Source organism: Rhinolophus sinicus, linkage group LG13 (assembly GCF_036562045.2).
Source record: "Rhinolophus sinicus isolate RSC01 linkage group LG13, ASM3656204v1, whole genome shotgun sequence".
Taxonomy (NCBI): Eukaryota; Metazoa; Chordata; class Mammalia; order Chiroptera; family Rhinolophidae; genus Rhinolophus; species Rhinolophus sinicus.
The window spans coordinates 56,565,186-56,582,072 of NC_133762.1; the positions used below are offsets into that span (position 1 = coordinate 56,565,186).

The 16,887-nt window shown below is 42.5% G+C and overlaps 2 protein-coding genes across 8 annotated transcripts in view; both read left to right on the forward strand.

Annotated features, from left to right (window-relative positions):
* NAA20 (N-alpha-acetyltransferase 20, NatB catalytic subunit) overlaps positions 1-16,887 on the forward strand; it is a 343,857-nt gene that overhangs the window by 51,575 nt on the left and 275,395 nt on the right. The window lies entirely within an intron of this gene.
* Positions 9,642-16,887, forward strand: part of RIN2 (Ras and Rab interactor 2) — a 244,717-nt gene continuing 237,471 nt past the window's right edge. For 5 of the 7 annotated variants that reach the window (XM_074318239.1, XM_074318237.1, XM_074318235.1 and 2 more), the window contains exon 1: positions 9,733-9,871. Coding sequence is in view for 2 of the 7 variants with exons in the window: in XM_074318234.1 (XP_074174335.1) it covers positions 9,666-9,871 (206 nt within the window). In the remaining 5 variants the exon portion in view is untranslated. Of the gene's footprint in view, positions 9,872-16,887 lie in introns of all 7 variants that reach the window. The other 2 variants (XM_074318234.1, XM_074318240.1) reach the window with 2 other exon arrangements.

The following is a 16,887-nucleotide window of genomic DNA, read 5'->3' on the forward strand; positions in this document are numbered from 1 at the left end:
GACATTTATAGAGCACTTCATCCTAAAACATCAGACTATACATTTTTTTCTATGTACATTGAACATTCTCATGGATAGACCATATATTGGGACATAAAACTAACCTCAGCAAATTTAAAAAGATTGAAGTCATACCAAGCATATTCTCTGATCACAAGGCTTTGAGATTGGATATCAACTGCAAAAAGAAAGCAAGAAAAACCACAAATACATGGAAAATAAACAACATACTTCTAAAGAATGACAGGGGCAAAGAAGAAATTAGAGGAGAGATCAAAAGATACATAGAAACAAATGAGAAGGAAAATACATCCTACCAAAATATTTGGGATGCAGCGAAAGCAGTTTTAAGAGGGAAATTTATATCATTACAGGCCTATCTCAAGAAACAGGAAAAATCCCAAATAAGTAACCTCACATTACACCTTAAAGAACTAGAAAAAGAAGAACAAGTGAAACCCAAGGTCAGCAGAAGAAAGGAAATAATAAAAATCAGAGCAGAACTAAATGAAATAGAGAACAAAAAGACAATAGAAAAAATTAATGTGACAAAGAGCTGGTTCTTTGAAAAGATTAACAAAATTGACAAACCCTTGGCTAGGCTCACTAAGATAAAAAGAGAGAAGACACTAATAAACAAAATCAGATATGAAAAACGGGAAGTTATCACAGATGCCACAGAAATACAAAGGATCATCCAAGAATACTATGAAGGACTATATGCCACCAAATTCAATAACCTAGAAGAAATGGACAAGTTCTTAGAAACACATAGCCTTCCTAGGTTCAACCATGAAGAACTGGAAAATCTAAACAGACCGATCACCAGTAACGAAATTGAATCAGTTATCCAAAACCTTCCCAAAAGCAAAAGTCCGGGACCAGACGGCTTCACTAGTGAATTCTACCAAACCTTCAAAGAGGATCTAATACCAATCCTGCTCAAACTCTTCCAAAAGATTGAAGAAGAGATAGCACTCCCTAACTCATTTTATGAGGCCAACATTGCCCTGATACCAAAATCTGGTAAGGATAACACAAAAAAAGAAAACTACAGACCAAGATGCCTGATGAATACACATGCAAAATCCTAAACAAAATTCTAGCAAATCGAATGCAACGATGCATTAAAAAATTATTCATCATGACCAAGTGGGGTTCATCCCAGGGGCACAAGGATGGTTCAACATACACAAATCCATCAATGTGCTACATCACATAAACAAAATAAAGGGAAAAAATCATATGATATATCAATTGATACAGAAAAAGCATTTGACAAGATACAACATCCATTTATGACTAAAACACTTAATGAAATAGGTATAGAAGGAAAAATACCTTAACATAATAATTCCATATATGACAAACCCTCAGCTAATCTCATATTTAATGGTGAAAAACTGAAGCCCTTACTCTACATTCAGGAACATGACAGGACTGTCCCTAATCACCTCTGCTTTTCTACATAGTATTAGAAATCCTTGCCAGAGCAATCAGGCAAGAGAAAGAAATAAAAGGCATCCGAATTGGGAATGAAGAAGTTAAATTGTCACTCTTTGCAGCTGACATGATGCTATATATAGAAAACCCTAAAGACTCCACCAAAAAGCTATTAGAAACAATCAACAACTACAGTAAAGTTGTCGGCTACAAAATCAACGTTTATACTAACATATATACTATATATAGGATACAATGTATATAGGATATATGTACTATATACAACGTAATTACTATACATAGGAATATATATTCCTATATACTAACATTGAAATCTCAGAAAAATAAATTAAAAAAACAATTCCTTTTGCAATTGCAGCAAAAAGAATAAAATACCTAGGAATAAACTTAACCAAGGATGTGAAGGACCTATATGCTGAAAACTATAAGACATTTTTAAAAGAAATTGAAGAAGACACAAAAAAATGGAAAGACATTCTGTGCTCATGGATTGGAAGAATCAACATAGTTAAAATGGCTGTATTACCAAAGAAATATACAGATTTAATGCAATCCCCGTCAAAATTCCAATGGCATTTTTTAAAGAAATAGAATGAAAAAATCATCAGATTTGTTTGGAACCACAAAAGACCCTGAATAGCCAAAGCAATCCTAAGAAAAAAGAACAATGCTGGAGGTATCACACTCCCTGACTTTAGCTTGTACCACAGGGCAACAATAATCAAAACAGCGTGGTGTTGGTAGAAAAACAGACACATAGACCAATGGAATAGAATTGAGAACGGAGAAATAAAACCACATAAATATGGACAGATAATTTTTGACAAAGAAGCAAAGAACATACAATGGAAAAATGACAGCCTCTTCAATAAATGGTGCTGGGAGAATTGAAAAGCCATGTGCAAAAGAATGAAACTGGACTGCTATCTGTCACCATGTACCAAAATTAATTCAAAATGGATCAAAGACTTAAGTATAAGACTTGAAACAATAAAATGCATAAACGAAAACATAGGCACTAAACTTATGGACCTTGGTTTCAAAGAGTATTTTACGAATTTGACTCCAAAGGCAAGGGAAGAAAAGCTAAAACAAATGAATGGGATTATATCAAACTTAAAAGCTTCTACACAGCAAAAGAAACCATCGACAAAATAAAGAGGCAACCAACTGAATGGGAGAAGATTTTTGCAAAAAGTGCCTCTGATAAGAGGCTAATATCTAAAATATACAAGGAACTCATGCAACTCAACAACAAAAAACAAACAAACAACCCAATTGAAAAATGGGCAGAGGACCTGAAGAGACCTTTCTCCAAAGAGGACTTACAAATGGCAAATAGACATATGAAAAAATGCTCAACATCACTAATCATCAGAGAAATGCAAATAAAAACCACAATGAGATACCACCTCACCCCAGTCAGAATGGCTATCATCAACAAGACAAATGGTAACAAGTGTTGGAGAGGCTGTGGAGAAAAAGGAACCCCCTCATACACTGTTCGTGGGAATGCAGACTGGTGCAGCTGCTATGGAAGGAAGTATGGAGGTTCCTCAAAAATTTATGAATAGAATTACCATATGACCCAGCAACATTCATCCATAAAGATACATGTGCTCCAATGTTCACTGCAGCTTTATTTACAGTGGCCAAGACATGGAAACAACCAAAATGTCCTTCGATAGATGAATGGATAAAGGAGTTGTGGTATATATATACAATGGAATAGTATTCGGCGGTAAGAAAAGATGAAGTAGGACCACTTGTGACCTCATGGATGGATCTTGAGATTATAATGTTAAGCGAAACAAGTCAGAAAAAGCAGAGAACCATATGATTTCACTGATATGTGATATATAAACCAAAACAACAAAAGAACAAGAGAAACAAATGAGAAAAAACAACTCATAGACACAGACAATAGTTTAGTGGTTACCAGAGGGTAAGGGGGGAAAGGGGTAGTAGATGAGGGTAAAGGGGATCAACTATGTTCTGATGGAAGGAAAACTGACTCTGGGTGGTGAACACACAATGTGATTTATAGATGATGTATTACAGAATTGTACACCTGAAATCTATGTAACTTTAGTAAAAATTGTTCCCCCAATAAACTTTAATTAAAAAAAAAGAAAAATGAATGTTCTTTTCATTATGGTGTAGGGAGGGCAGCTTTCACATGGGAGTTTTATCTCCTGCTTTTAGGAAGAAGAAGGGAGGTCAGGATGCCCTTCTTATACCTATTTAGCAAGGGCCTGTAGCTCAAGTTGGTCAATATGTCAAATAGGTATATTCTGGAGTGGTGTGTTCTGAAACCCTTCAATAGCATGCTTTGAATCCATCTTACCTCTCTGTCTCTATCCCTTACTAAATCTGTCATCTGCATGTCTTCCACCATCCCTTGTCTGGTGACTGCAAAGCTATCTCATTTGTCTCCTTTCGTTTACTACTGTCTCCTCCTTACAATCCGTTCTCCCCACAGCCTCCTTTATGGTTATTTTTAAAATAGAAATCAGATTGGGCCATTTCTCTGTTTCAAATCCTCCCTAGCTGTCCCCCAGCCCTTGGAATTAGTATTGGTGATGTTTTCCCTACTCCTGGGGGCCCACCTTAGGGCCTTGGCTCTAACTATTCCTTCTGCCTAGATGACAACATTCTTCTCCAGAAATCTGCCTGACTGGGTCCTTCTTATTATTGTCTCAGCTTAGATGTCACCTCCTCAGGGAGGTCTTCTCCAATCACTCAACTAATGTAGGCCCTCCAGCCACTCACATTATTCTGACATGATTTCATGGCATGCTTCATGCCCTGTATATCTTCATATTTATGTATTTGTGTGTTTATTGTCTGTTTTGCCATTAGATGGAAAGTGTCTTGACAGAAACATTTTGTTTTATCATAATATCTGCAATGCCTAGAAAAATGCCTGACACCCAACCGATAATCAAGTGCTGTGTTGAATAAAGGAATACACGAACCACTATGGTTAAAACAAGAAGTATGCTTCTCAAATGACTGGAGAATATATAAAGAGATAAAGTACAGTTGGTTTAACCAAACAGCACAGGACTTAGGAAATGGCAGGGTGTTATAAAACCTCAAAAGCATGAAACAAGATGGCAGAAATTAAACCAAATTTACCAGTCATGTTTAAAAGTAAAATTCAATTGTGGTATGTGTTGCTTCAAAAGGACTCATATAAAATAAAATGATACAGAAAGGCTTAAAATAGATAGACAAAAATTTATGAATGCAAACAAAAAAAGCAAGGGTCGTGATAGGAATTTTAGTCATGGAGTAAATTAAGGCAAACACATTGAATGGGGCAAAAATTTATCATACTGATAACTATGCAATCCACGGTGAAACTATAGTACACGTGAATATTTACGTACTGTGTAACACAGCATGAAAATGCTAGAACCTGGATGGGTATAAATCCAAAGAAAAATGTCAGAACTCCAATTGAAATAGAAGATATTAACAGATCTATCCTAAGTCCATTTTATTCAAGAAGAGCAGTAGGGGAGAAGCAGGGTGTAAATTATGAGACTGGCAAATAAAATAGTATAAATAACATAGAGAATTAGAATAAACATAAAAGATGAATTAACATTTAATTAATTGGTGTTCAAGTTCATTAATAAACAGTTTTTAACTACTATATGCTAATTACATGGGTGTTTATCTTTTCTAATTAATACAGAACTCTTTTTCAAAATGGATCAAAGACTAGGTCACAAAGAAAGCCCAATTAATTTTTTTATACAGGAGATATTATACCAGCTACATTCTTTGACCACAATGCAATAAACCTGCAAATTATGTAATGACAAAAATTGAAAGAACAACAAACCTCAACATTTGGAAGTTTTAAAATGTTCTAAATAACAAGGTCAAAGAAGAAATCAAAATATTAGGTAATTACATGTAAGTTCTCTTTTATACTTGCACTTTTAATTCTCTCTATGTATACAATTTTATATATAAAATTAATGCTTTTTCCTAATTAAAAAAGTAATACACAGTTTGAAATATTCAGACTTTTCATAAACATACAAATTGAAAAGTTAAAGTCCCAATAATCCCACACTCCAGAGATAATCACTGACTCCTTTCTTTTAGATTTTGAAACAAAGATACAAGTAAACAATAAATAAATAAAATAGGTAATCATGCCAGATGCCTCCTCCTGTTAAGAACCATCTCTCTCTACACGAACCACACTTTAGAGAAGGAGATAGGCATTTCTAACCACCATTTAACTGTTAGATAAGTCCTAACACTAGGAATTAGTTAACTATCCACTGATATTCTCTACCTGTCTCCCAGATAGCTATAGAAATTGAGCAAGGTAATGTCACAGAACAACTGCAGACCAGTAAAGAATCTCCATTAATTATTATTATGATTATTCTACAGCTCTGGACTACAAAACAGCTCTTTTCAAGTCATTTTATGTGCACAGGACACTCACTTGTATTTGCCCTCCTTAAGAGAGGAGAGAAATTGCTGAGTTGCCAGCTCTGGGCAATGCTTCTGTAGCTAGTGCTGTTGGGTTTACTTTAAAGGGGAAATAGCTTCATTAGAAGTGACATTTCTTGGCTAGCTGGTCCTCAGTTGACAAAAGTGCCCCCAGAGCACTTGTGATCTCTGCAGCTAAGTGGAGTGGCCACTTCAGGCTCTGGGAACCCTGGGGTTGGGATGTCAAACCTGCCAAAAGTGAGGTAAGTCCATGAGAGGGTTTAAGATTTGTTATTTTTGTGTTTTTTCCCTGGAGTTTGCTTTGACCACCTGTTTTAAATTGTGGCCTCCACAGTATCCATTCTTTCTCATCCTGGGTTTTTCTCCACAGCACTTAACATCGACCATGCCACCTATTTTTCTTGTTTGTCTGGCTTATTGCCTCTCTCTCTCCATTAGAATGTGAGTTCCATGAGAGTGCAGATTTGGTCTCTTTGGGTCATTGCTGCAGCCCCACTGCCTACAATAATGCTTTGTACACAATAGCAACTCAATAAATAGTTTTGAATGAATAATGCCAAAGTCCATCTCTCCAACAAAATATGTTTTCCTGGGGAAGTAGAGGACCAATAGGCCCTAAGTTCTGGAACAGATTGAGCCTATGGGGCAATGTCCACAAGATGAAGGACGTTTTTAAGAGGGTGAGTGGAAAGTGAGAAAGGGGAAAGAACAGGAAGAAAGAAACAGAGGCCATATTTCTTCAGCAATTACCTGGGGTGCTGTCTGTAAAACGGAATCATTCTGGGGCTGAAGAAGGGATAGAAGAGGTAGGGAGGTGAGGCCAGGTCTGCCTCTGTGCATCATTCCCTTTCGCCCACAAATTAACCTCTTAGGAATTCCTGTCAGTTCTACCTTCAAAATAGTCATGAGTCACATAACGATGTTTATGACAGTGGTCCCATAAGATTATAATGGAGCTGAAAAATTCCTATTGCCTAGTGATGTCATAGCTGTCCGAATGTCATAGCGCAAAGGTTGCAAAAATCAACAAGGCTATGGGTGAGATGGCAAACAACTTTAACCTGGATGTGGTTAGGATGACAGTGAGGAGCTTCTAGAGGTGGTTCCTGAAGTTTTGACAGATGAGGAATTGCTGCAACCGGAAGAGGAACACATAGCTGAAGAAGAGAGAGGCAAGAGAAAAGGAAACTGCAGAAGAAAAAGAAGAACCTCCAAGAAAATTCACAATGAAGGGTTTAGCAGAAGCATTGCAGACCTCAACAAGCCCTTAAAAAGTTTGGAAACACAGACCCCCAACACCAAAAGGTTTTCATTAATAGAGAGGAATGTTCATGGTGCATTATCTGCTTACAAGCAAATCTATGATGAACAAAGAAACAAACCAAGCAAAACACCATGGACATATTTCTGAAAAGAGTGACAACCCCTGAAGAAGAGCCTCAGGCAAGTCCTTTGGGAAGTATTCCAGAAGGAGCTATTGTTATCATAGGAGATGACAGCTCCATGCATGTTACTGCCCCTGAAGACCGTCTAGTGGGACAAGACGTGCAGGTGGAAGATGGTGATACAGATGCTCCTGACCCTGTGTAGGCCATGGCTAATGTGTGTGCTTGTGGCTTAGTTTTTAGCAAAAAAGTTTAAGTAAAAAAATAAACATTTTAAAAATAGGAAAAAACCTTACAGAATAAAGATCTGAAGAAAAAATATTTTTGTACATCTGTACAATGTGCTTGTATTTTAAGCTGTTATTACAAGAGTCAAAAAGTTGAAAAAATTAAAAAGTGTATAAAGTAAAAATGTTACAGTAAGCTAAGATTAATTTATTATTGAAGAAAGAAATTATTTTTAAATAAACAGTGTAGCCTAAATCTACAGTCATGTGCAGTAATGTCCTAAGTCTTGACATTCTCTTGCCACTCACTCACTGACTCACCGAGAGCAACTTCCAGTCCTGCAAGCTCCATTCATGGTAAGTGCCCTGTACAGATGAACTATTTTAATCTTTTATACCGCATTTTTACTGTACCCTTTCTATGCTTAGATACACAAATACTCTTGTGTTACGATTGCCTATTCAGCACAGTAACATGCTGTACAGGCTTGTAGCCTAGGGCTATACCATACAGCCTAGGTGTGCAGTAGGCTATACCATCTAGGTTTGTGTAAGTGCAGTTTATGATGTTTGCACAACCACGAAGTCACCTAACATCAGAATATATCCTTGTTATTTACTACATGACTGTACATAAGAATCCAACTCCTTCTCATCACAGCTATGCGCCACCTTCACTTCCAGCCTAGATTATTTCAATAGCCCTCCTAACTTGTTTCCACCTTTGCCCCTCAGGCTCTCCAGTCATCAAACTGACCTTTCTGCAACATAGATCAGATCACCCTGCACCCAAACCTCAGGAGCTTCCACGTTACTCAAATACCACCTCAACAGGCTACTCTGACCACCCCACCTATTTAATTCTAAATGCTGCCTGGGACACCAGCGTTCCTATCAGTGACCTAACATCCCAAATAATTATTGATGTTCACAGTTCACCCTCTGTCTCCCGCCCCTGCCCCCAACCCCTCCAGAAAGTCAGCCACACAAGGGCAGGGAGATCTTTCTCTTCTCCAGCGTACCCCCATTATGTGCCTGGCACATAGCAGGTGCTCAATTATTTACTGAATGGGTGTAGAACAGAAACATAAGTGCAGTGGGTTGTTTTCCTGCCAGCTGAGCTGATTACAAATGACAAATAAATCTTGGTATTTTAGAAGGCAGCATTTACAAGAACACCAATGAAATGCAAGTGTTTGGGGTTTTTTTTTCCTGCTATTGGTCTAAAGCAGAAAAAGAACAAAAGTAAGGTCTTTTTCTGTTTCCTTTTAGTGCTTCTATCTAAAACAGGTGTCCTTGAGGCTTTTTTGTTGTTGTTGTTGTTGCGACACCGGCTACTTCAGTAACTCTGATTATTAGTTTCCCCCCAAAGGAAGTGGGAGGATTCGGCAGGCAGCTCACCAGGGTCCGGCCTGCCTCGGTGCCTGGCGGGGAGCCGGCCGCAGCTCCCAGCTTCCCAGGCCGTCCCGGTCGCCTTCCCTCGGGGTAATAAAGGTCTCCCAGCGCTGAGCCAAACCACATCCCGCCTCCCCGCTACTCTCGCCCCCCCCGGGCGCGGGAGGGGCTGGGCGGCCCCCTTCTCAGAGAGGACGAAGCAAAACACCCCGCAGCTGGGGCGCGGCGGCCGCCAGGGCTTCTAATGCAGGTCCGAGGCGGGACAAGGGCCCAGCCAGCGCGGACCACCGACTACGGCTTTCCTGCCCGCGCACCGAGCCCGGGGTCTGCGTTTGGGCGGCGGGCTTGTCCCAGGAACCCGGTGCGCGCGCGTTTGTGCTGCCCTGCAATGAGTGGCAAGAAAGGAGGCCGGGACGAATCTCCGAGAACAAAACTCCGGTCCTCCCCGGGGAATGCAGAAGGGCCGAGTGGCGGCGCCAAAGCGGGTTGGGAGCCGGTGCGACCAAGTTTGCTGCGGGTTAGATAAACTTTCCGGTCCCGGCTCTCCCGCGTCGTAGCCTGGGATCCAGGTCCCGGGTGAGCGAAGAGGCAGCACATCCCAAGGAGCGAAGGGTGGGCGGTACCAGGGAGGGGGTGGTGGGACCCCGGGTCGCGCAGGCGCCTTCCTCGCCCCTTCAGATCACGGTCCTTGGAGTGCTGGGGGTTGGGGATGGCTAGCGCTGGAGTAGAGGGAGGGCCGGAGGCCCACACAAAGCCCTTCCCTCCCCTCCCCCCTCCTCCACTGCCCTCTTCTGTTCTCCTCCTCCTCCTCCTCCTCCTCCAGCTCCTCCCCGGAGGGGAAACCCAGCCCCACGCTAGTCAGCTAAGCCACCGGTCGCCCCCGCCTCGGGGACCCGCGGGGAGGGCCTGCACGAGGTAAGGGGCGGCGGCAGCGGAGACCCCACCCCCGTGCCCGCACCCGGGCGCGGGCGGGGGCTCTGCGGGGTTCAAGGTGCGGAGTGCTGCTCCTCACACTCTTCTCCGCTCCGGGGTAGACTTGGGGGAGAGGACTAGCGAGTGTCCTCAGGAGTCGTGGGGATCGATGGGGGAAGGGGCGCCAAGGAGTGGGAACGTCGTCACAGGGTCAGAGTGACATTCTGGCGCTGCGAGACGGCCGCTGGTCCAGTTCGGTCCACGGGGTATCCTCGGCTGACCTCTGCGAGGGTGGGGTGGAGGGTACCCCGGGGGGAGGGGGGGTGCTGCAGCGGTACCTCGAGGTGCGGGTGGGTGTGTGTCGCGTGCTCGAGGTAGAGACCCTTGTCGAGTTCTACCTGCGGAAATGTCTGCGAGGTGTCAAGTGCGCGTGGGCCTGAGCGGGGTGGTGGTGGGGTGGAGGTGGCGAGGGCGTCTCACAGCTCGGGTGCCCAGCTCAGACCTGGTTCATGAGCCCAGCGCGTGCACCAGCAAACCCTCGGGGCGGTGATTTCCTCCCCCGGGAAGAAGCTCCAGCAGGAGGGTCGGTGAGGGGAGAGACTGGGCTGTCGGGGTGATTGATGGCGGTGCAGCAGGCAGAGGTGGAGCCCAGGGTTCCTGCTGGGAAGGCACGGGGCCACTTTCCCACTTTGAGGCCTCCACCCTTGGCCTCGACTTCCACCAGTGCAGCGTCCACCCAGCCGTCACAGGGCGCCCCTGGACACCCGGGGACAGCAGGATGTGCAGAATTCAGCTTTAAAGTCTGTAATATGTTGCCAAGAAATACAGGACAAGACTGGCCCCCTGGGCCGTCAGAGGCCCCTCGCTTCTTAGAGCTCTCAAATCCTTGGGGCTTTCCGAATTCAGCAGAGGAGGCCACACACTGACCCCGCACGCAATGGAACTACACTTTCTTCCAGGCCTGAGAGTTTTAGACACAGGGGTTTCTTAGGAACATGCAGTCATCAACAAGGAAACCACAGAGCACTCTTCAACCAACAGGACTTTGTAAATATTGCAAGAAAAATAAACACTTGGAGGTTCTCAGAAATTAAGATAAATAATATTTCAATGCAATACTTTTAAAAAATCTAATTTAATGTAAAAAATCCATGATGAACAAAATACCAGCATTTTAAGTAAAGATGGATTGTTGTTATGATATGACCTTGCATCCTGTGCAATGGGGACAGTCATTTCCAAGCATCCTCAGTATGTCTGGTCGCCACTTGGGGGTTTATGAAGGTCGACAATGATGTAGGTGATGTTGGATCTGCCAACATTTTCTGACTGTGGGCCAGGATCCTGTCTTGTGAAGCCGAAGAATGGACACACGAACCAGGGAGAGGCAAAAAGTTTTAAAAAGAGGATAGTTTATTAGAGGCAGAAGAGGTTGCAGCTCCGGAGCGGGAGGGGGTCCCAAATGGGGGTCGCCCCATGACTGAGGCAAAAGCTCTTACTTTTATACATTCCCTTGCCTGCTTGGGGAAGAGGAGCTGTTTGAAGAAGGGAACTGGCGCCTTCTAATGAAATTCGTCTACCAGGTTTGTTCTCCTTGCCCGTCCTAAAGGAATTAGCAATGTAACTCACTCTTACCTATCAGATCAGCTCCATTTGTCAGGCCAAAAGGAATTTTATGATTAATCTCAGGGACTTGTTACATTATGTCCTGGAGCGAAAAACCTGAAGTTTTAGGATATGGCTGTCTTTTCTTTATTCCACCAGGAACCTCCCTGTCTACCTAGGCACATGCTAACTATCCTGTATATCAACAATGATATGCAACAGATTAGACAATGCCAGTTTTATATATGGTCATATTTTTGACTGTAGAACTTTTATTAACTTTTTACCCAGTTCAAATATGGGAGAATGTTTTGATAAATGTACATAGAAGAGCACATTTTTGTTTTTGCTTCAGGTTCTAATATGTCTCTAAAATACTGGAGAATTCTCAGTGGTCTGGCACCTCCATAGAGGATATTCAGAGCCAGGGATTGGGAGGGGCCTGGACAATGAAGGGCCCTTGCATTTGGGACTGGTGAAGAAGGCTGGTGGTTGACAGTAGTTTTGGGGTTTCGGGACATGAGAGAAGATCCAACCTGCTACCAGGACCTCCATGTCTGGTGACATTCTCTTGCAGACAGATTATCTAAGCAGAGAAGGAGACCTAAAATAGCCCACACTTGCCCCCAGGCAGGGGTAGGTGGCAGGAGTTTGACTTCCTCTAGGGCAATGGTATGTTCTTATTTAGAGGTAACTTCCCAGCCGCCCTCTTATCCCCACCTAAGATCCCCCCTCCCCTTCTTCAAATTCAAGGGTCAGTACCCCACTCCAAACAGGAGTTCCACTCTCCAGAAGCAACCTCCTTACTGAGCTAAATCCTCTTCCTCTGTAAAAAAAGCATGCAACACTGGTAGGTCAATCGTAATTGGGTCCATTCTTCACATACTCCCCACATTATATCATTTTGGCATTATGTTCCACTCCCCTTGAACATCCAACCCTCCTAATAATCCTTCAAGATTCCTAATAGTTTCAGCTGGGAAGGTTTCTCTGACCTCTCTCCTCATTTCCCTGGTAAGGCACTCCCTTCAGCACCCCAGAATTCCTGTGTGTGTGTCACTTATGAGTAGTATGCAGAGGACCCCACTTGCCCACTGTCTGTGAACTTCCTAAAGTCAAAAGTCAGGTCATAACTCTTATTGATTAGCACTAAAGAAATGGTTCTTGAAAGAATGAACAAAAGTATTCCTTAGTAAATGCATTTTGAGGACTTACATAGTAAGAAGTATATCCTGGGCCGGCCTGGTGGCTCAGGTGGTTGTAGTGCCGTGCTCCTAACACGGAGGTGGTGGATTGGATTCCCATGTGGGCCAGTGACTGCGCCCTCTACAGCTAAGATTATGGGCTGCTGTGGGCTTCTGTGGGCTGCCATGAGTGGCTGGTGGCCAGCGTGAGTGGCCGGTGGCCAGCGTGGGCGGCTGGCAGCCAGGTGGTAGCTGCTGTGAGCAGCCGACTGATGACTGGCGACTGACTGCCTGGGGGAGGGGGGGTGCAAGGCTCATAATACCAGCATGGACCAGGGAGCTGTGTCCTACACAGCTAGACTGAGAAACAACGGCTTGGGGGGGAAGGAAGAAAGGGGGGGGGAAGTATATCCTTAGCAGAGAATCATATTCTTGTGGCACTTCATAAAATACTTTTACAGATAATATCTCAGTTGTTTCTCACAACAATACTATTAATTGCATTTGGTAGGTGAGAAAACAGAGGCCTGGAGAGGTCAAAGCACGAAAGCTAGAACCATGGCTCCAGGTCCAGTAATCATTTTGTTGTTCAGAGGCACACCACATGCAGTGTATGTCTACAGGAGAATTTACCCAGTTGTGTTTTAGGATGCAACTTTGCTAAAGAATACTAAAGAGTTACAGAAGTAAAATATATTAGAGTAATGCTAATGTTAAGTTAGTTTTCCTCTGCAAGACTTTTCAGTGCCTTTATCATTATAATGTGCATTGGGACTTTTTAGAATGATGCTATAATATAAAATGTTTGCCAACTTCATTTGGCCACAGAACATGCTTATGAAGCATCTTCTAGATCCAGTGTTCCAAGGGAAATGTTTAGTTCACCCAACTAGTTTTTAGTTCACTTTCTGACATCTAGGCAGTTTCTAAGGAACACTGGCACTCAGGATAGTAAAACTATATTCTGAACATTAAAAAGGCACAGTAATCCTCCCTTGTAAATCTAGAGTAAATTTTTGGTTGGCCAGCTTCTGTGCGCCTGATTCAAATGAGGCAGTTCTGCGGGGTTTGATCAGATCTGAGGGACCCCAGAAGTCTGGTAAACAATGCAGACAGGCCCTACAGAGTGCTGTCTTCATGCTGCCCAGAAGCTGACAGATCTCACTGAACCTTCCCAGAGGATGCCTCAAATGCAGCTGTGTGTATGGAGTGGCAACTTAGGGGTTTTTATACTGACAGCACATTTTGGTTGATCACCTCCATTGAGTGGGAAAATACACCCTGAGTTTTCACTTGTCTCATTTCCTCTCTTTTGGGGAGCTGGCAGAGTGGATGGTGTGAATGTGTGGTCATGAAAAGGTAGCAACAGTCACTGGGTGACTCTGACATGGAACAAAGGGCTGCTGGGAGCAGCCCCCCAGTTCTTATACACCCATTGTTTGAAATTGGATGTTTTTAAAGGAGACTTTGCCTTCAACCTACTATTAGGTACTTTTAACAGATCTGTAACCCTGGCTATTCAGGCTTTCTTGAATTTAAGTGAAGAGATGAATGGGGAAGCTGGAGTTCCTATTTCAAGGATTCAAAGAGTTGTGGACTAACAGAGGAGCCTTGGGAAGTGATACCATGATCAGGGAGGTGTGGCTGGGTGAATTTACTGTCCACCTGCAGATATTTCTAGATCTCTAGAGCTGAGCAAATTTATCTCAAGATTTGTTTCGTAGATTTTTGCAAAGAATGAAAAGTAGCCCCTGAGATCTGTATTGAATAGGGTTGTGTCACAGGAGTGAAATAAAGGAATGTCTTGAGAAAAATTCACCTATCAGATGGGGTGTAGTGGGTATTCAGAAGTGTGTGTGTGTGTGTGTGTGTGTGTGTGTGTGTGTGTGTGGTGTACATACATGTGTTCCTGCATATGTGGCCAAGGAAAAGAGTGGGGAGGAAATATCAAGTGTGATTTTTAACTTGACTTTAAAAGTCTTGTATGTTACCCAGATAGAAATTTTCAATAAGCAGCTGGAGACACAAGGAGTCTTTGGGCTCTGTGGACACCGAAGCTGGGAAGTTAATGAACTTACCCAGGGAGAGGCCACAGGCAGAGCAGAAAGGGGTCAAACCTACAAGCCCACATCCAGGGGCAGGAAGGGGATTGTGAAACCAGGGCCCGGGAGGAAGAGCCTGCACTGATGAGCCAGACCATCCAGAACTTTCAGCCTGCTAGTTCTTGGCCAGCGTCTGTCATGATTGATCAGGGCCCAGGCTATCCCAGGTTGTGAAGTAATTTTAATATCATCCCTGAGAAGTGTGGAATGTCAGCTAAGAGCGTAAATGGAACCCCACAAGTTAATACAGCTACTAGCAAACCAGTCAACAGCATTATCACATGTTGAATGAATGCATGATTAAATTACAGAGTATTGTTGTAGTAGGAACTATTTTTAAACTTGCTAATGGTTTTGTGAAAGTCTAAATAGTCATTTTGTAGAAGACTCTGAGAAAATAAAGTGGGATTTTTTGGGGGACATGGGGTATGAGGCTACAGGCATTCCATCTTTATTCTGCTCAAGGAACTTTGGTTGCAAGGACTCCATCGGTAACTTGGAATACCCACAAAGGTTGTAGGAAAAGTTATCAAAGTATGCTGATTTGTGTTTTGAAACCATCTGTAAGATTGATTTAAATGATGTGGCTGAGCTTCATAGTGTCCAAGTGAGAAACAAATTCTAGAGGTGTTCTAATTACTGCTGTGAGCTTCTATCTCATTTTTATTTGATCATGACATGTGGTCACGTGATAGTAGATGATGAAGGTATTAACATGTAATCCCCCTCTCTCCTGAAATTCTGAAAACTTGAGTATTTTTAAAATCAGATTTGGTGGAAACACTTGTACTTTACAATTTTTAATGAATTAAGTCTATTTTAATTGAATAGGTTAACCTAGTAAATTTTGGTTTTCATGTATATGATTTTATATGTTTAGTCAGGTGTACAAAATACAAAAATCCAAATATTTAGCTAATTTAAATAGTTAGCTAGGTGAACTTCATTTGCTTAATAAAACACTTTTTTTTTTAATTGAAGAAATCACCACAGATTTTTTTCCCCCCAAATAGGTAATGCCCCATTGCATTTAACTCTGCTTTGATTACATGAATACTTTTAAAAATGAATTGAGGCAGATGTCTCTCCTGTATGGTAAGCTCAGGGCCTCTTCACAGGTAGGATTGCACATGAACCTTTGAGTCCCCAGAAATGAGCCAAGTTCCCTGCCCCCCAAAACCAGAAGCCATATCGCCTAAGACCAGTCTAGGGTTTGTCTGACTTCAACATGTGAAATGGCATCTAAATAACACTCCTAATTTCACTATCCAGACTTTGCTTGCCCAAGTGCTGAGTGTTCATGACTTTTTGTCATGCAAAAACTTTCATGTTTTGTGTAGTCAAATGTTTGTAGCTTTCCTTTGGATTTTTTAAATGTCTCCTGTGCTCAGAAAGCCTTTTTTGCATCCTCAAACCACCAGCCGTTTATAATTTCTCCTAATTATTATAGTTTCAGTTTTACAGATTACTGTTTAAATTCTTTTGGAGTCATTTGAAAGGTGGTTTTTGAAGTAAGAATGCTATTTAATTCTTTTTTCCCCCACTAGCTTACCCCCAGACCCAGCATCATTTGGTGAATAAACCCACCTCTTCCCAGCTCTGTCCTACATGCAGGATTTGACAGGGCAGGTCCTACTCCACTTTCCGTCCCTTTATCTTCCCAGCACCCCCTGCCCCCCTCAAATTTTCTTAGCAATGTTCTCCATTAATTCTTCCAGTGAAATTTTATTCCATGGGGTTTGTTTGGAATTATATTAAGCCTAGACATTGATTTGGGAAGATCTGCTGATTTTTGATCCTCTTTTTCTAGTAAACCACAAATGGAATGAAAGCCTACAAGTGTTGGTTGTGCATATTCAGACCACACTTATTCACCTGTCAGCAGGTCCCTGGGGAAAGCAGGAACTAACTTGGCTGGTTCTAAAGAGAAGGGGTGGCTTCTGATTTCAGTGCTGCTGGGAGGGTGTGGGATCCTGGCTGACTCACAGGGACTCCAAGGTTCCTTTGTGATCTGTCAGGTGCCCATGTGCAATTCCTAGCTGGAAGGGCCCTCCAGCCTAGCAGGGGATACTTACAGATACTGGCAAGGACCCGGACAGTGTGGTTACTACTTGACTCAGGAGACATA